The sequence below is a fragment of the Camelus bactrianus genome, chromosome 3 (assembly GCF_048773025.1).
Source record: "Camelus bactrianus isolate YW-2024 breed Bactrian camel chromosome 3, ASM4877302v1, whole genome shotgun sequence".
Classification (NCBI taxonomy): Eukaryota; Metazoa; Chordata; class Mammalia; order Artiodactyla; family Camelidae; genus Camelus; species Camelus bactrianus.
Window position 1 is genome coordinate 85,892,978 of NC_133541.1, and position 27,315 is coordinate 85,920,292.

Here is a 27,315-nt window from a genome sequence, read left to right on the forward strand (position 1 = left end):
GGCCTGTTTTTAAGTGGTTGTCATCAGTGGATCACAAAATAGGAAAATGGTGTAGATTATGATCTTTAGAGGTACTGTGTAAAATCATGTAAAATAGTCTATCATCAAAATAATATAAATAGCTACAGTTGACCCTTAAACAACGTGGAGGTTGGAGTGCTGACCCTCTGTGCAGACAAAAATCTGGGTATAAGTAGGGTATAACTTACCATGGGCCCTCTACATCTGCAGTTTCCCATCGCCAGATTCAACCAACCTTGGTTGAATTTCAATTTACTATTGAAAAAAAATCTTTCTGTAAGTAGACAGTTCAAACCCATGTTAGTAAGGGTCAACTGTATATCATATCATTTGAACTTCACCGCAACTGTAAAGTGTGCAGAATCTTATTTCAGAGGACATATTTAGAAGTGTTCTAAGCTGCACTCACGCCTTGGTTGCAGGTTTATTGTCATATATATCCATATATTAATTAGAATTTTGAGGTCTTTCAGGTTATAGATGCTTTTTAAAAAGTTATTGAGATTTTTCTCTAATTTCACATACTATGTTTTAAGGTTTTTTTCCCTTATAAATGCTTAAAAAGAAATTCTCCATAGGGTAAAAGATGCCTTTTTTATCCTGAATGTATACAGTGTTGATTATTTGTATCAAATTAACATTTAATTCCCTTACTCTACTAAGGTAATAGTATGAATAGGATTGTTAACCTAAGATTATAATTATTTTTGATAGTTTCATCTTTTATTTATAAGCCCATCCAAAGAATCATATTATCAAATCAGACTCAATTAGAAATCTTAACTAGAAATCTAGCTTTACTAATAATTTCAAAGATAGATGCAATCAGAAGGCACAGATGAAGCTAGATGTCTAGGACTCTGCATGATTCCATAGGTCCTTCCTTTCTGCAGCAGATATGTGCTTGCTAGTGCAGAGTAGATGAGCTCTTTACATGAAGAAGTTTAGTTATTACCTAATAGCAGTTTCAAAATTTAGATTTTGAAACTTATCCATTCTGTACCCCAGGGTTATGTAGCTTACATGATATTCTTCAACATTCCATGCCTCATAAAGCCATAGATTCTGAGTTTGTTTACTATAAGCGTCCTTAACAGGGGCCATCCTGCTAAGAGCATTCTTCAGGTTAGGCGTTGTCCTCCTAACAAAAAAACCTTTAGCCTATTTACCAGTTATCAGTATATTAACAAGTAGATTAAACTGCAGCACCTACTTTTCCCTGAATTTCCTCTTGGTAAAGGAAGTGAGTGGATCCCAGGACAGCTGTTTTAATTCTTGCCTCTGATTTGTGATAGTATGCTTTTTGGCTTTTTATTTCTTTTGTTTGTATTTCCCTCCAACTTTGTGGAAAATATTTCAAACCTATAGAAAACTTATAATGCTACAATATAATAATACATTGTATCACATCCATGTTTGTCCCTATACTGATAATGGTGCATTCTAGTCACTTGATTTAGATGTTGTCTGCCAGATTTTGATAGTTTCATCTTTTATTTGTGTTTGTTTGAATTTAAGTAATCTGTGAGATGATAACTTTGAGACATTGTGAATATCTTGGGGTCTTTTTACCCAGTGACTGATGATCTGTGGCTGAATAAGTTAACACTTTTATTGTTTCTGTTTCTCTGCTGGGAATTTTTTTATATCTCTGGTAAGATTTTAATATACTGAAAAGAATTTTTTTGTAACATCAAGGATAGTGGTAATAGCCATCTTTGCCTGTAGAGAAGGAAAATTTTTTTTTTTTTTTTTTTTTTTGGTCCTTCATTTGCTGGGTATTTTGGATTGTACCCTGGACATTATGAAGATCAAGTAGAAGAGATTCTGAGTTTGGTCATTGTTCTCCAGTGAAAAGTTGAGTGGTTGTTTTATCACTTAACTTTTGAAATAGGCTTTAACAATGTTTCTGGGACAGCACATGTAGCTTCAGTTTCAGATCTTTTGCCTTTTAGCGAGCTACTTGAAATCTGTTCCTCGCATGAGCTGTTCAGGTTTAGGGATCCATTGTGTGGTCCCTTCCCTTCTGGGTTTCCCCTGCTCTCTCAGTGAATAAGGTACTCAGGCTTCACTCTTCCATATGTTCTGTGACCGCTGCTCCTGAACTGTGCCGACTGCTGTTAGGTCTGGATTACACTCTGAAGAGATGGTGACTTGTGTAGCTTCCCATCTTTACTCCCAGTGTGCTTAGACTCTTCCCGTCAGAGCTTGTCTTCTTCCATTTACTCTACTTTACCTTCAGGTAGGGCTTTTTGTAGTATGTCCAGATTTTATGTTTTGCTTTGGTTTTTGAGGGAAGGTTTAATCATATTATCTGTTAGTACCTTAGCCTGTCATACACAGAAATGGAAGTAGTTGAAGTTAGAAGTAACTGTAAATAGCTTAAAAACAGGGAGGTGGTGACCTAAGCATCCCAGGACCTATAAATGTGAGTCTTAAAGGGATAGAATCAGTAGAAGAGACCAAGAAAGTGTAACCAATGAAGGAAAAGAGAACCAAGATAGTATGGTTTCTAGGAAACAAGTGAAAAAGACTATTTCAAGAGAGTGGAACAATGAACTAGGTGTTGATGTCGCTGTTGTAGTTCTTGTTTTCAAAATTAGCAATATTAGTTTTAAAATGTAAACTCATTTATTCAGTTGTGATTATTGATGAATTTTTCAACTTGTAGTTTCTCTGTGGTCTAGAGTACTTTACAGAACTGTGCTGGAAGAACCAGAATGGGTTTTGTTCTTGCTTATGTGATCCAAAGCGTGCCTTCTCTCCTACTTCCTTTTCCCCATCCTGTTTCTTTCTATAAAAAGATGCTTAAATCTCAAAACTCTGAAATCATTTCCACATTCATATTTTCTTCCTTTACATCTGAAACCTAGTAGCTGCAAACAGTGGTCCAAGTATGGGAGAGGCATAATGTTTCTCTTTCTTGTTTACTTCCCCATACTCCTTAGCATACCCACATCATGGTCTTTTATAGCTACAGGATGAACACTGTAAGTCTGATTTATGTCTCTTTTATTAAATCTGTACTTCCTATTGAGCTTTTTTCCTCTAATACATTATCGTAATTTCTTGAAATCTTTAGGTAACTTTAAAGATCCTTGATAAAAACTTTCGACTTCAGATAGTATGTTTTTGTTTGTTGGTTTAATGTTAATTATCAGAAACAGAAGAATGAATAGGTTCTTCATTTTTATGGTCAACTTAGCCAGTGCTCTAATGCCACTTAACTTCTAATTTAATTTTTTAAAAGGGAGAACTTTCATTGCTTCTGAAGGCAGAGCAAGATGCCCTGATTTAATATCCTTCTGTACTTAGCTTGTGACATTTGAAATGATAAACAGGAAGTCATAGTGTTATTTAAAAAAATCAGTATATACCACTTTCCTCACACTCATGCAACAGATCATCACATTGGAATTCTAGTTTGCTTTCCTGGCATGTGGTTTCTACAGCTTTAAGCCAGTGTTTTGAATAGTTCATATTCCTGAAATCCTTAATATGTAGGGGTCATGATTTTCGTTGTAAGCTATGTTGATATAAAGATCTTGTATCAAGTCTATGGTGACCTTAAAATATTTTTGTCTTTTAAATTAGAGCAGCTGTAGCAAATAAAAGTGGTATGCGTTCTCTGCTTTTGAACCTTCTTGCTTCTATTTGAAAACAAACAAAAAGTTACAGGTCCTAGTTTGTAAAAATGATGAACTCCTGTTACCATTTACTGAGTCATTATATATACTTAAAATAAAAAACTGGCTTTGGAATTGCTTCCATCCGGATAAGCCTAGTTCAAAGGCTACTGGATGTGTAAACAGGATAGGGGTAGGAAGGAAGGAGTATCACATGAGCTTTTTTTCCAAAAAGAGGTTTTTTTTATTTCTTTCTGTTTTGTTTTGATTTGATTTTTTAAGTTTTTTAATTTTGGAAATTTGAACTTACAACCTGGGCAGAACATTTCTACTAACTGTGAAAGTATCCAGAGCCCTTTTCCAACTATTAATTTAAAAAAAATTTGGACAACCAATGCTACTATCACAGTTCCAGTAGGGAATAATGTGGTGATTGAGAAAAGAGGCGAATACTACAACATATTTTGTTGGAAACACACAGTGGGAGATAAAAGGCCCTACAGAAAAGTAACAATAAGAACAGTAAATAACTTTTTGAAAAATGGGATTTTCTTTTTATTCAGCTGGGATTTCACCTGAATTTTGGGTTAAACGGAGACAAATTATTTTCAAACATTTATACTCCTTATCAATATTTTACGTTGTTAGATTTCTATTATAATGAAAACTCTGTATTCTTTATGTTTTTTCCTATATGTTAGAATAACTAATGTTAGTGTTTTGCTACTCAAAGAATTAATATTTTGTTATGGCAAGAAGCTCAGTAATGTTCTGTTTTTCCCTTGACTATAAAGAATTTTATTTTTTCTCTACCTACCACTAAATTATGTAAACTGTAGTCTTCTAGTAAATAAAAGTAATCTCAAGGGTAGTGATTGCTCTAAATAAAAATGGTTTTTTATCAATTTACAGTGAAAATGTATATTTCTCTTTCATTCTCCCATTTCTTCTGTAAAAACTAACTATACCCTTTATAAGGCATATTAATAATATATATGGGTGAAGTAGGGAGAGAAATTCCCATTTTTTTAATCCTTGATTTTTGTTGAAACTCAATTATTAAAATAAAATTTAAGAGTTTGGGTTGTAGTTAATAACAATTATTCTCTTCATCACAATCTAAGATAGCATCCCAGTTTGTTAACAATCATAGGTCTTCTATGATCCATAAAATTTGCAACCAGAAAAGAAAAATGTACAAATGAAAAAAAGATTAGGAATTTCCAGATTGTGATTTCCATATTATGTGCTCAGGTTAGTTAAATACTTTTTAAATTAGAACCTGTTATGTAGGTAGATGAATAGATTTGTTGTCAGGGAGCATACTGTTCTGTGGGAAACAAGCATATGAGTCTCTCTGATATATATACCATACCAGTGTTATAATCAAAGAGTTGTAGGAACCTAGAGAAGGAATCAATTTATTTAATTACTTATAGGATTTAGGGAAGACTCTAGAATTGGTGGCACTGAGGCAGAACTTCAACAATAAATATGATTCTATTTTGGAAATGGTAGTCTAGGTAAGTAGAGCACACCAAGAACAAAGCACAGAAGTCTGCAAGTACATGGTTTGATTTGGAAAGGCTGCTCAGTACTCTTTTTCTTTTATAGTATTTAGCACATTGCACTGTAATTATTTATTTGTATGTCTCCTTTTTTGAGAATAGAATGTTATCTTTCTATTTCCAGTGCTTAGTGCACTAATTGGCATAAAGCAGATGTTTAGCAAGTGTTTCTTCAATGAATTAATGTTGTGGCTGGAATATAGAATGAGAGGAGGAACAATAATTGAAGATGGTGGCTAGGTGGTAGATAAGATTATAGTTGAAAACCTTTTAGGAAATGTAGGTAATCAAAAGGTTTTGAGTTATCATATGTGTTTTCTAGAAAGAGAAATTTGAAGGACAGTGGAGGATTGATTAAAAGGAAATGAGACTGGAGGTGAGATAACTAATTAGAAAGCAGTTACTGACTGATTTTTTTCGTGTATTAAGGAGGCATTTATTAAGCCTATCCTTATGGAAGGTGATAAACCATGTGATTAATTGTTCCTGCTCTGCAAAAATCTTGCACTGTCACAGAAAGGAGCTGGTATACACAATTTTAAAAACAGGACAAGTTATAGGGTCTTTGAAAATTGTAAAAGAGCAAGAGATTGCTTCTAGCTAGTAATCAGGGAAGGTTTCCTGGAAAAGCTTAATAAAAAAGATTAATGTTACTGATTTATCAAATTGATATGATTTCCTTGGTAGTCTTTAATTGAATCCTAATTAGATAGCAAGGATACTGTTTCATGCAACAACTTCACATTCCAGACTTACATATTATTTATAGCACTAGGAAGCTCCATTTCAGATATAAGAACATCGCTCATAAACAACTTAATAATACTTTGAGTTATTAATTATCGAGTACCTACTCTGCCATACTCTTTGCTATAGCCTACATATATTATCTCTAATCTTCATAGTAGCTTTTCAAGATTCCTTTTTAGTTTCATTTTACTGATGTGGAAACTGGGGATTTAAGGGTTAATTGCTTTGCCCAGAGTTACAGTACTAGAGCAAGGCAAAGCCAGGATTCAGTTCAAATTTATCTAAATCAGTAACCCATGTTTATAAGACTCTATTAACATTATAATTAGTTGTGATAAATGCACTTTTGCATTGTAATTTTAATCATCACTATTAATTCAAAAATGAAAGTACTAGTGAAATAATATATCATCATGGCTCCTTTGGGAAAAAATAGAATTTATTTTTAATTTTATGTAATTAGAATAGTTGAGCCTTCCTAAAGATGTAGAGTGTCTTGTTATCCATAAAGGAATTTGTGTGTCCATTTAACATTTAGAAATAACATCCAGGAGCTAAATACCAAAATATTAATTCCCTTGGGACTATGAATTGGTAACAATGATTAGGTTTCAAAATATGTTTGTTCCTTACCCAGTTTGGCACTGTATTTTTAAAACAAATTTGAATATAACCTTATTCTAGTATTACTTGATATAGGCTCTTTAAACTATTGACACATGGAAATATAATTAAGAAATGAGTATGTATTTTATAATTATATGTACCCTTGAAAAAGACTACTGGAAACTTAAAGTTTCTTGAGAAGATACTTCGAAGGAATTAGAACTTGTAATAACAAATAGTTTGACTTTCTTGAGACTGAAAAAGTGTTCCTAATTCTTTCAGTGAAAGACTGCTCTCTTAACACATCCCTATACTCCTTTTAGCATATCCCTACATCTTAGTCATAATCCTAAAATTATAGAGAAAGATTGCCTCTGTCACCTAATATAATTTCCCTAAGACCTTTCGATGAGTTTCCTAGGTTCTCCACTGTGGGGGAAAAATGTGCTATGATCTTATATTAAGGTTGAGGTATTTGTTTCTTTCTTTCTTTGTTTCCTTAACTCTTTGGGGTTCGGTAAGGAAACCTAAACTTGCAAGTATATGTAGATTAAAACGTATTAGGAGTAAAACAGTGAATATAATAGATTCATACCAAGCTGTTGTTTTGTCCTTTTTTATTTGATATACTAAATAATAAAAAATAATATCTATGTACGTCTCACCACCCCTAATAATTCTTATTCTTAGCATGTTAATCTAAGAAGACAAAAATAAGTGATTTTAAATATTTTACTTCTCATAAATTTGCCACAAAATAATGCCCCTTTAAACAAATGAATGTTTGGACTCCACTTACTCCTTAGAATGCAGAAATGTTCTATGTAAAATCTTTGGGTTGCCCTATCTCATTTCTCTGCCTGCCTCTTTGAACATGACAGAAATGGGTCATTTTATGTGCCAAGAACAGTTTAGATTCAGGATGGGAGGTTATAAAAATGTGATCATGTTTAATTACTTTGATTGATAAACACATATTTTTGTTCTTTTTTTCTGAAAGATATTTCTGTTTGAGAGATAGGACTATATCGTGACAAGGTGATTTTTGAGCTTCATTTGACTAAATTATTTGATGATATTTTTGCTTAGTTAATATCTCCTTTTAAGTGAAATGCAAATTTTTGGACTTTTGAATTATGCAAGCTGATTTTAGCTCACTGAAATTTTAATTATTTTCATGTCAGTAATTATTTTCATATCTTGATGAAAATAATTTATATTTGAAAGATGAATTCTGTTTAGTTTTTAGAATTTGAAGAGTCAACTTTAAACACAAAAGTTGGCTTGGAAATAAAGTAAGACAGTACAGTAGTCCCTTACCTGCATGCATCCCAGGATCCTCCGTGGATGCCTAAAATGGCAGATAGTACCCAATCCTATATATATTATGTTTTTTCATAAATACCTGTGATAAAGTTTAATTTATAAATCAGGCACAGTAGGAAATTAACAATAATAACTAATAATAAAATGGAGCAATTATAACAATATTCTATAATAAAAGTTACGTGAATGGGGTCTCTCTCCTTAACTTCAACTCTGCCAGAAATGTGGCAGTGGCTTCTTCATTGGCAAATGCAGCTTCTCCAGTCATTTTTATATTCTTTAGTCCAAAAGTATTGCTGAATCTATGTAACCATCCCTTACTTGCAGTGAGGCTGATATTACTTGTTTCAGGGGATCCTTTGCTGAAGTCTTCCCATAGGCTTAGTGCTTTCTGGTGCAACACATTGACGTCAGTTGGAATATGTTTCGTGTTCATGTCTTCCACAAATTTAATGGCTTTTCATCTTAACTAAGCATTATCACGCTCTTTGGCCATTATTTCTACACTTTAAAGTGCAGCAGCAAAACTAGCTAGAATTTATTTTTTCCTTCCTTTTAATTTCATGGATTGAAGATTTGTTCCTACTATAGGTCTTAGCAACCTCAGCATAAGCTTTTTTATTTTTTTCTCATTTTCATTTAAAGAAAAAATTTACAGCTTCTCTTTGGTGTATCTAAATTGCCTACTGTCAGGCTCTGTGATACCTCAGTAGTCAACCTGATAGGAGATGGCTTCTAAATAACTAAATGGGTGAGATACCTGGACAAAAGGATGATTGATGTCCCAGGCAGGACAGATGGGAATGGTACAAGATTTCGTCATGCTACTCAGAATGGTGACACACAATTTAAAACTTTCGAATTGTTTATTTCTGGAATTTTTTATTTAATACTTTTGAACTGGAATTGACCATGAGTAACTGAAACCATGGAAAGCAAAACCACAGATAAGGGAAGACTATTGTACTATTTGTAGATATTTAGTAATTCTTTTAACTGGCTGCCAGCAAAAACCTGACACTGGTAAAAATTTCCTAATGGTAAACCTATTTTGTTTTATTGTATCACTCTCCAAGTCAACAACCTAAATTATCTTCTCCAGTTGTCCACCAGACCAGGTCAGATTCCTCCTGAGTATTAAAGGTTTTTTCATCAGTTGGCCTCTCTCTTCTTGACCAATTTTATCTCTCATCCCCATGTCTGTCTGCATACTGCAGTCAACATTATATCACCTCCATATACTGTTCTTAAGTTTCTCTAGCTTATCTGATAACAAAGCAGAATTCACCACCATGTCAACACACTATTAACAAAACCAGAGTGAGTCATTTTCACAGGCTTCACCATCCTCTAAACCAGTGGTTTTGTTGGGAGAGACAGGATAAATGCATGAAGATTCATGCCTGGGGGCGTATATCATCATGGATGGGAGGTTTGTGCAATTTGAGAAAGACCTCCGCCCCCCCCCCCCAGGAATTTTGGTATCCTTTTATTATTCCCACCACTGAGGGCTACAGCACTGAGAAATTGCCCTGCTTACTTCATTTTCATACTTACAGTACTTAAGTGATCAGTTTTTAACAGTCTTTTGTATTGTGTCTTCCTCTGTGTTTTGTCAGGTCATTTGCATGCTATTTTGAAAATGAAATGCTGCTCTTTCTGGTAATTTGTATTTTTAAACAGTGCCTAGTCTTCTGCACAATAGAAGGCTCTAAGAGATTATAACAAAGTACATTAAATTTTTCTAATCAAAAAGAAGATTATCAAAGTTGTTTGGTAATTTTTTAGTTTTTTTTTTTATCCTCCATCTAATCATAGTGCTTGAGACTTTGTTATTAGTTTATTTTTCATTTTAGGTTTAATAATTTGAATTTCATATAGTGAGTTTTTTTGAACTAAAATCAACAATGTGTTAATAACTTTTAAGATGTGAAAGGGTATTATTATAAAAGCAAAGAAGAATAAAGCCACTTGTGTCATTTCCTAAAATTTTTAACAAATTGCATTGATACTCTTTGTACCGTTAACTAATTGTGTGTCCTTGAGTGTTTCTTCAACTTGAAAGTGGAAATAATTCCTTTTGACTTCTTTGCTGTGGGAGTTAAATAAAATATGCAGTATCAATGTTCCTAGCATAGTACTCTTTTAATAATTTTTTTTAAGATTTTGAATCTCTGTAGTCTTGCTCCACATAAATAACATAGGTGAAATATTACTTAAGATAGCCATTATCTTCAGTACTCTTTGTTTTGAAAATTTGTAACGAAACCACTTATAGAATAAAGTGATACAAAGTTTTTAGATTATTTTACTAGTTTACCTACATGAAGTTCTGTATTACGTGTGATAGTGATTTAGATTCACATCTCAGCATGGACAAGAATAAAGATTTAACAGGGTTTTTTTTGTTTGTTTTTAATGTAGAAAATTTAAAAAAATAATAAACTTGAATGAAAGACATAGTTATTAAATGTACTCTTTTGTAGTTCATTCAGTGCCTGAACAGGAGCAGTATTTACTGGCAGGTCGGCTTTATGCTCTACCAAATACTAAAGGTAAAACTGAGATACTCAGTTTAACAGTTTATAATACCTAATAAGAAACATAACTTCAGTATCTATTTTGATAAGAAGTATTTTGGGCATTTACCAAATGACTTATACTTTTCCTTGTACCTCAGGGGGGAAAAATAATTTCCTGATCTTTTGTGATTTATTTTTCTGGGGGGTTGAGGAAGATGACATAATAAATAAGTTAATTATGTATTATATATATTTTGAGATGATGTTCTGTGGGAAAAATAGAGCAGAGTAGAGGGAGTAGGAAAGATGATGTGAAGTAGTGGGTTTGATATGTAAGTCTGGAGTGCAGAAGGGAGGTTTGTGCTGGAGATAGGCTTTTGGGAGTTGTTGACATGTATGTCATCTTTAAGATCGGGGAAACTGGATGAAATCACTAAATATTAGGTGATAGTGAAGAGTACCAAGGACAGAATCTTGGTCTATTCTTAAGGTAGTTAGAGGAGGAACTAGGAAAGGAGGCTAAGAAAAAACAGCCAAGAACATGGGTCCTGTAAGTCAAGTGAAGAAAGTATATCAAAGAGAAAGGAGGAATTGACTTATTGAAAGTTGGTGATAGGCCAGGGAAGGTAAGAGTCAGATGCTGTGGATGTGTCAAGTAAGAGGGTTGCTGCACTGAGACCTGTTCATTAGATTTAGCAACATGGAGATTAATGACTTTTCCAAGAACGGGATTGGTGGAGTAATTGGGGCAAAAACCTGCTTGAAGTGGGTTTAAGAGAAAATAAAAGAGCATTTGGAAATGGCAAGAATTGACAAATACTATAATTAGAATGACCAAATGACGAGATTTCCCTGGTGTTCTCCTGGTAATTACCACTTGTCCCAGCATAATTTTTAATAGAGGAACCTTATTTCACTCTCAGATGGGTCCTGGTTTGAACAACAAATTATACGGTCAGTGTGGTTATGATTCATTGCTGTCATTATTTTGTTTGACACCCAAATGTGACAGATGAGTAGTATCTTTTCTAAGCTAGCTTTTGTGACTATTTGAGAGAACCAATTAGTTTTTCCTTTTCTGGCATAACAAGATGTTTCAGGGATTATACTTTCCTGCCTCAGATATGTATCAGCCATTTCTCCAAGAAGCCTTGCTTCATTTTAGTGATACTTAGTAACCAAGGGTTGAAACATGAATAGATTTTGAGTGGGGAGAAAGGGAGTGACAAAGATAGGTGACCAGTTAGAGACATTTCACAATAAAATTTTTAAAAGCAGACAATTTACCAAAGATACTGAGGTGGGAGAATACGAAATTTATTCAGGGGTTTCTGTGTAAAACTGAATGGATGGCATATGAGACTCCTAGGAAAAGTGTATTACAATAGAAAGATGCATTGAATCCAGGTAATGAAAGGATTTTGACATCAGACTGGAGGTTTTTGGCTTCACTCTGTATTCAAGACAGTGACATAACAGGCCTTAGAGTTACTGGTCCTGGAGGCAGGAAAGCCAGTAACTCTATTATAATCCACACAATCCATAATGAAGTTCTGACCTATAGGTAGGATAATGGTAATCCAAAGGAGGGAATTAAATTCAACAGCCACTACAGCAGAGAAGGCAGAAAGGGAGATGGGAGCATGACAAAGAGGCCCACAGAGTCAGATGACTCTGAGCTGCTAACCTGGGTAGCAGAGGCTGGAGATTCCTTTAATTGCCATTGGTAACACAGGACTAAGTGAAGGAGGAAGACAGATATTTTATTTGGAAAAATCCCTTGGCAATATGATGACAGAGTATAACCTTATTGAAGTTCCATCTGGTACTGTATTTAGGAAACAGTAGAACAATATTTAGGAAATAAAGTTTTTGTTGTCACTGAAGGGTAACTAGAATGAGATTGCCATCTGTGGAAAAGCATGAATTTGGATATCAGTAGCTCTCTCATGAGTTATTTCAGGTTCTTTTTTTCGGAGGCATTTCTTGCCTCATTTTCAAAAAGACAAAAAAAAAACAAAAACCCAAGAATCTGACTTTTCTTGACACCTTGTAATTCCTGTTATTGGGAAGTAACCCCTCATACTCTAAATATCATATTCCAATTTTAATCACATTTTGCAAAGTACAGATATGTTTTATATTTTACGAAGTTAAAAGCCCAACCTTAATGAGAGCCTCTTGGAATTAGAAGTATCTGGTTGATTACTGCATCCAAGTTATTTTTTGTCTTTACTCAGTGTCCCTCCCCATAGCCTGATATAGAATAGTTTGGTTGCAAACATACTTCCCCCACTCAGCCAGAGACAACACCACATTGGTTTTATAGTTATGTGTCAGTATATTCATTTGTTCAAACAGAATCCTCTGGAAAGAAGAAGGCAAGGAGACAGCCAAATAAGCAAAATTGGGATTACCTAATTTCAATTAAATTTTCTCTTTTGAATGTAAGTAAAGCAGTAGCATCAGGCAAAGTGTGGAATAAGGGAACTGAAGCATTCTGATGGGGTCTAGTTATTGGGGATAACTATCTTTAATGTAGGGAACTTGAAAAATGTTAGTTTAATGTGATTAGGAAGGAATTACAACAATTTGTAATTTATCACCACTGACAACAGGATATGGCAAAAAGCAAAATGTGGAAATTCTAGTCCTAGCCCTGTGGTAAAACCTTGAATGAGTATCTTAAATTTTCTTGAATTATCATTTTCCTCTTCTATAAAATTGAGTGGCTGAGGTTCCCCAAGGTTGAAGGATTCACTAGCAGGATTCACAGGACTCATAAAAAAAATTTTATACTCAGAGTTACAGTTTATTTTTATTTAAGGATACAGATTAAAATCAACAAAAGGAGTAGGTACATGGGGGGGATTGTCCAGGAAAATTCAGGCATAAGCTTGCAGATGCCCTCTCCCAGTATAATCACATGGACGCATTCCTAGCAGTGATGTAGTGCTGCCACTCCTTGCAAAGTGCTGCCAGCCAGGGAAGCTCACTTGAGCCTTGGTATCAGGGGTTTTGTTTGTTTGTTTGTTTTTGCGGGGGGTGGGGTAATTTGATATTTATTTATATGGAAGTGCTGGGGTCTGGGGTTTTATTGGGAGCCGGTCACATAGGCATGAATCACCTGCATGACTCACCTCAGCTACTCAGACTCCAGCTCCCCACCACAAAGACATAGTCACCATAAATCACATTGTTAGTGTAAACTTTCTGATCAAATTGGTAGCCTGTGGCCCAAGGGCTCAGAACTTATCTGCTAGAAGCTGGCCAAAGGCCAGTCCTAAAGATAGGCCTTTCTCAGGAATGTGCAAAATTTGAGCAGCCCACGCCTGCTGAGTTAACCCTTTCCTACACAGATGTAAAATTATATGATAGCTGAAGCCCCTTATAATTCTAATGTTTTATGAATAGATTAGTAACTCCCATCATAGATATTATAAAGAAGTTAATATTTTATTTCATCTTAAAATTGATTGGATAATTCTAACTATTTGAAAGTTTAAATAAAAGAAACAAATTGTACTGATGCTAGAAAATAAAGCTGGATTGAATATCTAAAAATAAAAGAATGTATGTCTTAACACAAGTCAACACAGAATCCTGTTCACTGATGAGTAAGCTTGAAAGTGGGAAGATGAAGATTTTTCAGACTTGAGTTATTTTAAGGAAATCTAAGGAAAAGAAACTACTTAAGCCCCATTTCAGAAGCTAAATTCAGTTAGCATTTAATTAGCTCAAGCTTTGTTCCCTATTTTATGTAGTTCCTCAGACCTCTTGACCAGATGGCTTTCTGCCTAACCATGTTCAAGCCTGCTTCTTCCATGCGCTTGAAGCAGAATATGAGTAAATTAAATTTTGTGGTCAAATAATGACCTAACGTTAGAACTATTAAATCAATCCAAGAATAATAAAAATGATTGTTTAAAACTTCTTCCTTTAAAAGTATATTAAATATTATCAGTCAGAATGTGTATAAATTTAGAGTTTAGAGCAATTAAGAAACAGCTTGTAAATCCAGGCACTTTACCATGAACTTCCCAAGTAGACTGCACAGCAGACTCTTAGAAGGATTCAGAAAGTCCGTGGGTTTAATTTCGTCTTATCTTCTGAAGGGTGTACTAACGTTTGAGGTGCTGTCTATCTGTTTGTGATAACGTATAAAAAAAGAGTTATTCTGAAAGACAATTCCTGGTCTCTTCTGAATAAAAGTATAGGGGGAAGGATAACTTCATAATATATATTTTGTTGCACTTACTGCATTGTCTAATAAACCACTTTGATTTATTAAATTCCTCAGTGTCTACTTAACGATAGTTGTGAAACAAAATTCTAGTTGTGGCACAGCATTCCTATTCATACACTTTTGCTGTTTAAACCATTTTAGAATTTTATATGAACTATGTCATAGGAGGTAGCATTTTCTTTTAACTACACATAGGGTTGTGTTTTAAATTAAGGTAAAAATGAATTGACCCAAAATACTGAGATATGAGTGGTGTGATAAGGAAAGTTTGAGCTATCCAAATGCATCTAGATTTTGCTTTTATAGTTTTAAGCTACGTATTTAATTTGGGGAATTATTTATAGTACATGGCACTTGTTCAAATAATATGATGTAATGAATTACTTTATAATATGAAGATTGGTAGGGGATAAAAGTATAATTAATTTTCTAGTGCTATTGCAACAAATTTAGCAGCTTAAAGCAGTACAGATTTATTATCTTACAGTTCTGAAAGTTGGAAGTTTTAAACTAGGATGTTGCCAGGATTGTATCCCTTGTAGAGACTCTAGGAGAGAATCCTTTTCATGTTTTAGAGGTCACTTGCCTTCCTTGACTCATGGCCCTTTCCTCCGTATTCATCAAGGCCAGCAGCAGAGCATCTTCAGATCTCAATACCTTGATATCTCTCTCTTTTTCTCTCATCTTCTATAACTCACACTCTTCTGCTTACTCTTATGAGGACGTTTGTGGTTATGTTAGGCCCACTCTAGATAATCCAGGATCCCCATTTTAGAATTCTTAACGTACTTACATTAGCTAAGTCCCTTTGGTCATGTAAAATAACATATTCACAGGCTCTGAGGATTACGACAAAATTTATGTATTACTCTTTCTCTTGTGCCCCCACATTTCTTTTAATTCTAGCTTTACAAATATATATGCATCATCAATCCTTTTACCAAAATTATCTCTTTCTGGCTGAACTCTTCTAGAAGATTCTTCTGGACAGACAGATGTGTACAGTATTCCCTGAATTCCTTTAGGTTCAAACTATTTTCTCTGGACTTGATTGTTGTAGAGCTGCTTGACTGAGTATAAAATCCTTGGCTTACACTTGCTTATATAGGAAATACTGCTGCATGCTTGCTTTGTATATTGTTCCTGATGTCTGATACCAGCTTAATTTTTTCACTCTTGTAACTAAGTTGATCTTTTTGGCCATGAACTCTGAAGATTTTTTTCCTTTATCTTTAGAGTCTAATAATTTTTTTTAACCTGAATAGGTTGCATTGTTGATTGTTCCAGGACTCTTTAAGCTAGGTACATCGTAAGCCTTTTGGTTTTTTTTTTTTTTTTTTTTCCTCATGAAGGTTTCTAGAACTATAGGGTTTTAAGTATTGTTTTTTCTTATTTTTCTTTTTCATAGATTGCAGTTACATGTATGTGGGATCATCCTTTGCCACTTTCTTTCTGTCCCTTTTTCTTTATCTCATTTTCATTTTCTTAGTAGTTTTCTTGACTTTCTTCATTATTCCTTGTTGAATTTTTCTTTAGATCCGTTCTCCCTTTCTGAGATGGTTTTTCTTTTATTTCCTAAGCTTTATCAACTGTTGATGCATTTCTGTGTTTTACCTATTTCTGTTCTTAGTGTTTTAATTTCTCATTTTTCATATGTTTTGTGTAAGTCCCAAATGTTTGTTTGAGGCTCCCTAATTTTTGCAGGTTTATGTTACAGTTGTGTTTTTCATGATTAGTTCTAGGAGAGAATCGGATAAAATGTTTTGATTTACATTTTTTTTTCTTCTTGCATTAATTTTATAAGAATCTGACTTTTTTCTTCTCTTAATCCTAGTCATTTCTTGGGGCCACTTAACGTCAGTGTGGCAAAGTTTTATATATATATTTTTTAATGGATGATGAAAGGAGGAATTGGTTTACATGTATTTTCTTTTGTTTCTGTAGGGTCTTTAATTTATCTTTCTTTCCTCTGCCTACACTGTTATACCTGAAGGGAAGTGCACAACCCCTTTTTATATAATTCTCGGAGCAGTGCTTCTTGAGGCTTCCTCCTTCAGAATCACTTACTTTGAAACCCTCCCTTCTCTGTAGACAATGCTGTGAATTACCAAGTCTCAGTGTTCAGCATTTTGATGCTTTGTAGTAGTTTTTGCTTTCTTGTGGTGCCTTTTGTTTGTCTTGAATGTATATCCTTCACTTTCTTCTTTTTCTCCCTGTATCTTAATCTTCCATTCTCTTGCTCTGTATATTCACAAATTTGTAGCAGCAGTGGGAGCTCTGCTAAATTTGGTGTCGGTTTCTCTGCTGATAGGTATTTTGAAATTTATGGTATCCTTGATCCCCTAATAATGCTATGAGCATAGTTTTATTGGTGCTCCTTGTTGAATTTATTGTTTTGGAGGGAATATATGAATGGGTTGAGATTTAGGTAATACCATTATCTTCTTCAGTTATTTAAGTTCATTTTAGCAATGAAATGTAAGCAATTCACTCTTTAGTCTGTTTTCTTTTTATTTTCTTGCAGAGTCAAAAAAGATACTTGTAGCCAGCCATTGACAAAGGCAGGGCAAGTCTTAAAATTTGGATTTTTAACTATAATTTAAATAGTTTTATTAACTTGAAACTGCTTAAAGAAAGCAATTTCTTAAATTAGCTCATTAAACTTAAGACATTTTCAGACCAAATATGTCACATAATGAATTTTTTATATGTATACACACGTACAATTTAAAAAAATGAGTCCATTATTTATGTACTGTTCATATGGATTTGTTTTACATACATATTTTTGAATTTATGTTAATGTACCTGAAATGAAATTGAGTTTTTACTCTCAGAAACAGTGCTTTCTGATCTTTTTCACATTGGATCATCATTATTAATACTGATTTTTTTTCTATTCTACTCTCTTTCCAAAAACCCAGTAGAGCTCTTTCATATCAAATATGTGGTAATTTTTCAGAAGGAGTTACATAAACCAGTATGTACAAGAATAGTCATTACATTCTTAATTTATGTAAAAAGATCAAAAGGTCAGAAAATATAGTAATGTCCAATAATAAGAGGTTGGTTAAATAAATAAGGGCAGTGATGTTAAAGAAAGAAAATAATGGACATTTGCCCTGTTATTAAATAAAGCTAGTTTACAAAATGCTATGGTCCTGTTTTTATCTAACTATAATTTAAATATCATTTTCACTTAATATTTGCACAGTGTTTGTCATATCACATATCCACCTAACTGTTACTTGGTGTTGTTTTAAAGTCAACTATCTGATTTTTCTACTCAGCCTTCTTCTAAACAATATTAGAAAAAAACATTCAAATGTTAATTTTTTTCATGCATATTAGAATAACTTGATGACTATTAATATAGAAAAATTGCATTTTCATGTGATCTAAGGTCATCCCTCATTCTCTTAGTGGAATGCATATCAAACTTAAATTCTCTTAAAGAAGCTTGTAGAGGGTGTATAATACAATTATAATCACGTAAACCTTGCCAGTAATTTTGCTTGTTTTTCTTTGCTTTTCTGTGTTTTCTGTATTTTCTAAAATAAATATGGATTAACTCCTTCCATAATAGAAAAGTATTTTGTGGCTTAGATAGTTTTAAATCAAGAATTAACATTAAGTGTTTCTCTATAAATGTCTGCATTTCTTTATGGATTGAGAAGATTGCCAATGTCCTGAAATGTCAGTTAAATCAGTAATAATTTCATTAAATAACAAATTTCTTAAAAGCAAAACATGGGAAAGAATTTAACTCATAAAAATAATGATAGTTTAAAATTAGGCTCATTACAAAAATTAATTTGTTTTATTCTTTTACAGGAGTTAAAACCTGATACAGTAACTAAATCTGCTCTTGGTGATGATATCAACTTCGAAAAAATCTGCAAAAAGGTATTTCTGCAGTGGGTTGTATTTCTTTTAAAAGTTCATTATTTATATTGTTGACCTACTTTTTTCTTGTCACTTTTTTCCTTGAAGAGAAAACTGATCAAGAAGCCGTTTACTATTAGTATCTATAATGATCTTTCCCCACTTTAGCTCCCCCAAAATTAAGCACCCCCAGAATTTTTATGGTCATGTATGAATTTTCCTTTGCTGTGATATCATACCCTCAAGGATCTTAAAGATATGTTGAACTGGATATGGCTTTTATGTGTTAGATAACAGTTAGTCTGTTAATCTTACTAATTAGAACAAAGACTCTTTGTTCTTTTCAAATAGTTTTCATGAATATTTTATTTAATCCCTGAATTTGCCCTAAGAAAATTATTTTTACCCCTTTTTTATAAGTGAGGAAACTGAAGCTCAGAAAGAATGAGGTGAGCTAATTACGGCTAACCACTGTTACGTGCACAGTTGGGACTTTCAGGCATATCTTCTGCTCCTTGGATTTGTCACTCCTGTTTCATCCTTAGTATTTCCTTTTTGTTTCTACCTACTTTGCTAAATTCTACATAAGACAGTTCCACCTAAAAACAGATTTTGGATTAATTGATTTTTAAACTCTGTTAGTACTTTTCTGTTTTCACTGTCATTCACATTTGCTCTAATCTATACTGTTTCTTCTTGCATTTGTGTTTACTTTGCTCTTTCTCAAGTTTCCTAATGTAGCAGCTCAAATTGCTGATTTAAACTTTTCTTTTTTTCCAATATAAGAATTTAATGCTGTAAATTTCCCTCTAAGCACCACTTTAGCTACATTTTATAAATATGATGTGTTGTGCTTTATTTTCTTTGAGTTCAAAATGTTTTAATTTAACCTTGAAACTTCATCTTTGACTCATGTTTAATTAGAAGTATATTGTTTAATTTCTGAACAGTTAGGGGGTTTTCCAGGTATTTTTTTGTTACTGTTTCCTTTATGATCCACGAGCATGCTTTTTATCATTTTTATTCTTTTAACTTTATTATTTGTGTTATATGTCCAGAGCATGGCTTATCTTGGTGAATATTTCATGTGCACTTGAATTGTTATATTGGGGTTAGTGTCCTATAAATGTCATTTAGGTCAAACTGATTGATGGTGTTGTTCAGGTGATTTATATCTTTACTCATTTTTTGCCTGCCTATTTCAGTGATTATTAAGAAAGATAGGTTGGAATTTCCAACTATAAATGTCAGTTTTCCTTTTCCAGCCTTAAGGAAAGTAATACTCTGATTCTATGTTCATGTAGACTAGCACTCACTTCTCTATAATTAATTGTTATTAGTTATGTTAATATTTTAAAGCATTTTATTGTAAGAAGGCCAGAACATAAAAGGTTTTTGTATGTTTAAGGGGAGGGAGGATTTGTTGTTGTCATCTTCCTCGTCCTTATCAGAAAAGTGACACAAAAGAAGTCATGAGCATGATTTTACAAACAGCTAACTTATTTTATACTAACGTGATTTTATAGTAAATATTTTATTTCATAGCATTCATTCATAGAGAGGAAAAAATTTTAGTACTATTATAGTTTTAAACTTGTGGCTTGGTCTGTATTTCTGACAAAATAATGACATGTTAAATAGAATAGTGGTAATTGTATAAAAATAAGGCAGAATATATTTGTTTTCTCTTGAGAGTTTAAAGAAATCATAATTTTAAGATTTTTACCAGGATAAATTTTTTGAACTTTCTGTTTGCTGAATTCTAAAATTATCTTATTAAGACTTAATTTGTGATGAGAATAAAAAAATTTATTTTTAGTTCCCTAATGTTATGTTTCTATTTAAATTTTAGCAATAAAACTTCACAATATTTATCATTTAACTTGAACTTGAAAATATCTATAATAAAATATCATTTGTCTGTTTTTTTGTTTTGTTTTTTTTTAACTTTTCAGCCAGATAGTTTTCACTTTGGAAGGTTACTATTAGTTAATGTATGTGTAATATTTGTAAAATCAGATTTTTAGGATACCTTCTTTCATTTACAACCCTTTGTTCAACCTTCCAGTGTATGAAATGTCATCCTAAAAGTGGGGAAATGTGCCTACATTTGCTTAAACATTTTTATTTTGCAATAGTAAATTCATTTGCATATTACTAGATTTCTAGTCATAAGATTTATGATAGTAATTCAGATAGAAAGTTTAAGATCTAACTGAAATACTGTCAAGTGAAACCTGATTATGTTTTTGCCCTTTTTGTACCTTCCTCCAAACAGAAGGAAGGAAGGGGAGGTGGACAAGGACGAAAGGAAAACAGTTCTGTTTCATCAAAGTTCTTGATAGAACCCTTGAGGATTTAGAGCCAAGGGAAATTGCCCTGCTTAAGAATAATTCCAGATTCCTCCCAAGCCATTTGATTTCAGCTACTTTGTTACTGTTTTATTTCATTTGTTATATCCTTTCATTGGATTCATGTTTTTCTGTGTCAAAATATATTAATAAATTAAATCTCTAAATTAAAAATGAGGCAGGCTTGGAGTGTCATGGAGGGAGACTGATTATTTGCCATAGGAGGGAAGGTTAGTGGAGGATGACCAAATAGGAAATAAGTCTAGAGCTCTGTACATTTGAAGCTGTCTGATCATCAGAATAGAGCAGAACAGACTAATTTGTGTAACATTTTACAGCTTGCACAGTTCTTTCATATACATTCTTATCTCAATTGATCTTAAAACAATGATCTCATAAAGAAAACATCCATGTGTGCACATGTGTGTGTGTAGCAATAGTAATAGTGTCTTCATTTTTCAAACATAGAAAGGGATTAGAAAGGTTAAGTAGCCAGTTAATATTTATATGAGAGTTTTAAAGCTAGAGAGTCTGGGGGCTAGAACTGTGACATTTCCAGACAGCTATTGCCAGAATTTCAAGGGCTTCTCAATTTAAAACATCTGTTGTGTGCAGAGTGATCACTAGGCACTATGGAAGATAGGAAGGGAATAGAAGACACAGAATATTTTCTAGGAGAATATGTAATCTAGTAGAAAATAAAAAAGTTATATTAAACAACTACAGGATAAGAGGAAGCAAATTTTGTTAACATCTACCAGTTGTCTGACTCATTAGATCCTAATATATATATTAGCTTTCTCAGGGAAGATGATGGTACCACTGTTAACAGATGAGACAACAGGCCCAGAAAGGTCAAAATACACTTATGGTTAGACAGTAGGAGATGTCAGATCCAAGGTGTAAAACCAGATCTCTGCCTATAAAACAAACATTTAGGATGAAAGGATGGAGTAAGTCCCATATATGTAAGACTACATTTTGGAATCATGGGGTCGTAGAGATTTTGAGTTTAGTGAATACAGAAAAGTCTCCTTTTCCCTTAAATATGGACTCTAAGCCTTATTTTGCTTTGTTTGCCACAATTCTGATCCAGGTGAAGGGACTGTTTTTTATTATGTCCCTGAATGTTTTTAATAAATACAAATATGAATGTATTGGTTTATATTTTTAGGTAAAACCTAGAATTGAAGTCCAGTTAATATTAAAAGTACTGCTGCTAGCATTCTACCTCTACCAGTTGATTTAGAGTCAGTTTGTTTTAAAGCAACATTTCAAAGGAATGAATGTTTCATGTAAGAGAGCTATTTCATTTTTAGACTCTTGTTTATACTCACATGTACATTCTCAAGATTCTTTTCAAAATTGAACACCAAATGCCTTGTGTTCACGATAAATACCCTATGCCAAAATAAAACTTTTCCACTAAACGATGAGGTGTTTTCCCTTTTTTATTTAATTTATTTGAAATGGAAGAAACTGGAGGTGTGTGAAAACCACAGTTTCCTGAGAATTTTCCAAGGCAAACACTGTGTCAACTTTAAATAAGGAAAGCTGTGGTTTCCTTCATATCCCCTAATATTGTGAGGACTGGTTCACACAGGTGTAAAAACTATTTGTTAATAGAGACTACTTAGCCTTTTAAGCTTCAAAATAATTTTATTTAAATTTAAGATGTATGGCTGTATTTAAATTCTCCTATAAACCTCCACAACATTTTCAGTCTCTCCTATAAAGTTTATCTCAATCTGCCTTGGATTAGTTATTTGTACGTTTGTTTTAACCTTTTAAATTAGTGCTAGATTGTGAGCCTCAAAAAATGATGTTTGTATTCTTATGTGTAAGACCATGCCTGTACATAATAAGGTGTGTTTATGTAAATATAAAGAGGGAGAAAGTAAGTGAGGAAGGAAGATGGACAGGAAAGAAATAAGGAGGGATAAAGGATTTGAAGTCTTTCATGGCAGGGGCTGTTCTACTTTTTCGTGAGTTCCTACACTTAAGCTCAGCGCCTTAAGCAAAAATCAGACATCCCAAACTGCAGCAGAGACCCAGAACACTGCCAAAGGTATGACCCTCAGCCCCCTTGATTAACAAGCCTTTTTTTAATGTTTATATTTAATTTCTTTACAAAAAGATTTGAAGGGGGCTTGGAGTTGGGTCATAAAATGAGAGAAAGTTATCTCAAATAGTTTAGAAGTAAACTTGTTGAGAATACTAAACTGAATTCAGAAACCTGACTTTGACTTCTAGGTTGTTCCTAACTGGCTCGGTGGTCTTAAAATCAAGACTGTTAGTCTAATTGTTTGATAAAATTTTTGATCTTTATTTCCTTTACCTCTTATTAAAATTTGAACTTAAAAAAGTTAAATGAATTATTTCTAATTGCTGTTTTAAGAATAAAGAAAAGGTATAAAGTGTTAAATTTGACAATTTTTTACTTAGGAGAAATTTTTAAATTTATTTAAATGATTGCTGTAATTTATAAAAATTTGGTATTTTTAATTAAGACTTTTTCAGAATCACATATTTTAAGGACTACAGGCATACCTCTGAGATATTGAGGGTTCAATTCCAAACTACTTCAATAAAGCAAATAACAGCAATGAAGCAAATCACAAATTTTTAGTTTCGCAGTGCATATAAAAGTTATGTTTATACTATACCATAGACTGTTAAGTGTACAGTAGCATTATAATTTAAAACAATGTACATAACTTAATTTTAAAATACTTCCTTGCTAAAAATTGCTAACCATCATCTGAGTCTTTAGCAAGTCATACTAATTTTGCTGGTGGAAGGTCTTGCCTTGAAGTTGATGGCTGCTGACTGATCAGGGTGGTGGCTTTGGCGATTTTTTTTTATGACAGCAATGAAATTTGCTGCATCTGTTGACTCTTCCTTTCAAAAATGATTTCTCCCTAACATGCAGTGCTGTTTATAGCATTTTACCCCCAATAAAATTTCTTTCAAAACTGTAGTCAGTCCTCTCAAACCCTCCTGCTGCTTTATCAACTAAGTTTATATAATATTCTAAGTCCTTTGTTGTCATTTCAACAGTCTTCACAGTGTCTTTGTCAGGAGTAGATTCAATCTAAAGAAACCACTTTCTTTGCTCATCCAGAAGAAGCAATTCCCCATCTATTGAAGTTTTATCGTAAAATTGCAACAATTCAGTGGTATCTTAAGGCTCCACTTCTAATTCTAGTTCTCTTGCTGTTTCCACCGTGTCTGTAGTTTCTTCCTTCACTGAAGTCTTCAGCCTCTCAAAGTCATCCATGAGAGTTAGAATCAACTTCTGCCAAACTTCTGTTAATGCTGCTCTTTTGATTTACCATGAATCATGAATGTTCTTAATGGCATGTAGAATGATGAATCCTTTCCAGAAGGTTTTCAGTTCACTTTGCCCAGATTCATAGAAAGAATCACTAGCTATGGCAACTTTATGAAATGTATTTCTTAAAGATGAAGACTTGAAAGTTGAAAAGACTCTTTGATCCATGGGCTGCAGAATGGATGTTGAGTTAGGAGGCATGAAAACAACATGAGTCTCATTGTACTTCCCCATCAGATCCCTTGGGTGGCCAGGTGCATTGTCAGTGAGCAGGAATATTTTGAAAAGAATCTTTTTCTCGGAGCAGTAAGTCTCAACAGTGGGCTTAACATATTCGGTTCATTAAGCCGTGTTATAAACAGATATGCTGTTTCCATCCAGGCTTTGTTTCATTTAGAGAACACAGGCCCAGTTGCTTTAGTATAATTCTTAAGGGCACTAGGATTTCAGAATGGTAAATGAGCACTGGCTTGAGCTTCAGTCACCAGCTGCATTAGCCCCTGACAAGAGTCAGCCTGTCCTTTGAAGCTTTGAAGCCAGGCATTTTCTCCTTTCTAGCTATGAAAGTCGTAGAAGGCATCTTCTTCCAACAAAAGGTTGTTTCATCTACATTGAAAATCTGTTGTTCAGTGTAGCCATCTGCGTTGTCTGTCTTAGCCTTACCTTCTGGATACTGTGCTGCAGCTTCTACATCAGCACTTGCTGCCACATCTTGCACTTGGATGTTGTGGAGACAGCTTCTTTCCTTAAACTTCATGAACCAAACTCTGCTAGCTTCAGACTTGTTTCCTCACCTCTCTCAACCCTCAGAGAGGGTTGAAGAGAGTTAGGGCCTTTCCCTGGATTAGGCTTTTGTTTAAGGGAATGTTGTGGCTGGTTTGATCTTCCATCTAGACCAACAAAGCTTTCTCCATTATCAGCAGTAAGACTTTTGCTTTCTAATCATTTTTGTGTTCACTGGAGTAGCACTTTTATTTTCCTTCAAGAATTTTTTCTTTGCATTTACAACTTGGCTGTTTGGGACAAGATGCCTAGCTTTCAGCCTGTCTCAACTTTCAACATGCCTTTCTCACTAAGATTAATCCTTTCTAGCTTTTGATTGAAAGTGAGAGACGTGCAACTCTTCCACTTACTTGAATACTTAGAGGCCATTGAAGAGTTATTAATTAACCTATTTTCAGTATTGTGTCTCAGGGACTAGAAAGGCCCAAGGAGAGAGAGAGGTGGTAAACATGTCAGTGTTCAGTGAGGCAGTCAGAACATCAGTTAAGTTTGTTTTCTTATATGAGCACATTTGTGACATCCCAAAACAATTACAGTAGTATCATCGAAGATCGCTGGTCGCAGATAGCCGTAAGAAATATAATAATAATGAAAAAGTTGAAATATTGCCAGAATTACCAAAATGTGATACAGAGACACAAAGTGAGCAAATGCTGTTGGAAAAATGGTGCCAACAGGCTTGATAGACACGGGGTTGCCACAAACCTTCAGTTTGTTAAAAACATATCTGTGAAGTGCAATAAAGCACAGTGCAGTAAAACAAAATATGCCCGTACCTGTATAACATTTTTTATCGGTTTTTCTAAGAATGAAAATTTAAATCCTTTTTATTTATAAGGCATATAACTAATGGGTATGTAATTAACAGTTTTTCCATTTGCGCAGTTTTTTCCCCATTAGAATATTTTTTCTACTCCCCAAATCATAAGCTACTCAGACTTGCAGATCAGTAACAGACTATCAAGAATAGATATGAATTAATTTAAAAACATCTAGCACCAAATAGAAGAAATTTTGAAGGGCTAGAAGTAACCCAAAGAAGATATATATAATTTATAATTTGTCTACCATACTATTTGCAAAGATTCCTGTTTACAAAGTAAAGAGGCTTAAATTTTTAGGCATTTCTGCATTCTGCACATCACTGCCTGCCTCTTGCTGCGTGACTTCAGGCATGTCACTTGCCATCTCTGGTGTTTGTCTTTTCTCATTCCTCTAAGAAGGAGCTTTTCCAGGTCAAACATTCTGGTAGTGCATTTTAGTCTCCCTTTAAAATTTTTATTGCATCAGATATGAAAATGACAGGGCTGTCCTCTCAGTGTTTAGTTTTGTTTTACCAGAGGGAAAAAAAAATTATTTTGAACACTGTCACACAACCAGCAAGATTTTTATGGTATTTCTGCATTGTATTATTTTTTGATTTTTAAAAAATATTCTTAAGCAACTCTGACACTTCTTGTATTTCATTATAACAAGGTTAGTTTGTTCCCTAAAATGTTTCGCAGTGGTGTTGTATAGCCAACTTTATCAGAATTCCAGTTTATAAAAATTAGAAGTAGCAAAGACAAATTGAGATGTTCAGACACCATCTGTTCATGATGTTCATACATCAATACCGTTATGGTACAAAGTAGGTACAGCACATACCTATAAGACAACATTTTTGTTAAATAGATTTCAGCTAAATGAGTAAGAACTTGAGAAGTCATTTCTTTTTCTTTTTGTTTCTTTTATTCTAAAGATGCTGATATATTAAATTTAAATATTCTGGTAAAAATGTTTTTGTTTCTAGCTTTAATAAGGTATAATTGACACATAACTTGTATAAGTTTAAAATGTATAAGTTTGATATACATATATACATATATAATGTGAAATGATTACCATAATAGTTAGTTAATACATCTGTCACCTTACATAATTACAGGGTTTAGTTTTGTTTTGTTTTGTTTTTTGCGTGTGATGAGGACATTTAAGATTGACTCTCTTAGCAACTTTCAGGTATATAAAAAATATTGTTATCTATAGTCACCATGCTGAGTATTAGATCCCCAGCACTTACTTACATAACTAACAGTTCTGTCTTTGACCAGCATCTCCTAGTCACTGTCAACCACAATTCTGCTCTCTGCTTCTATGAGTTTGGCTTTTTGTATATTGCACATATAAGTGATACTATGCAATATTTGTCTTCTCTGTCTGACTTACTTCACTTAGCATAGTGCCTTCCATATTCATTGATGTTGTCACAAATGGAAGGATTTCCTTCTTTATTCATTCATCCCTCAACAGGCACT

At 33.5% G+C, this 27,315-nt stretch overlaps 1 protein-coding gene across 1 annotated transcript in view; it reads left to right on the forward strand.

The window, feature by feature from the left end:
• Positions 1–27,315, forward strand: part of SRFBP1 (serum response factor binding protein 1) — a 56,106-nt gene that overhangs the window by 14,255 nt on the left and 14,536 nt on the right. The window contains exon 4 of the mRNA XM_010971529.3: positions 18,500–18,571. Within this exon, the coding sequence (XP_010969831.1) occupies positions 18,500–18,571 (72 nt within the window). The remainder of the gene's footprint in view (positions 1–18,499; positions 18,572–27,315) is intronic.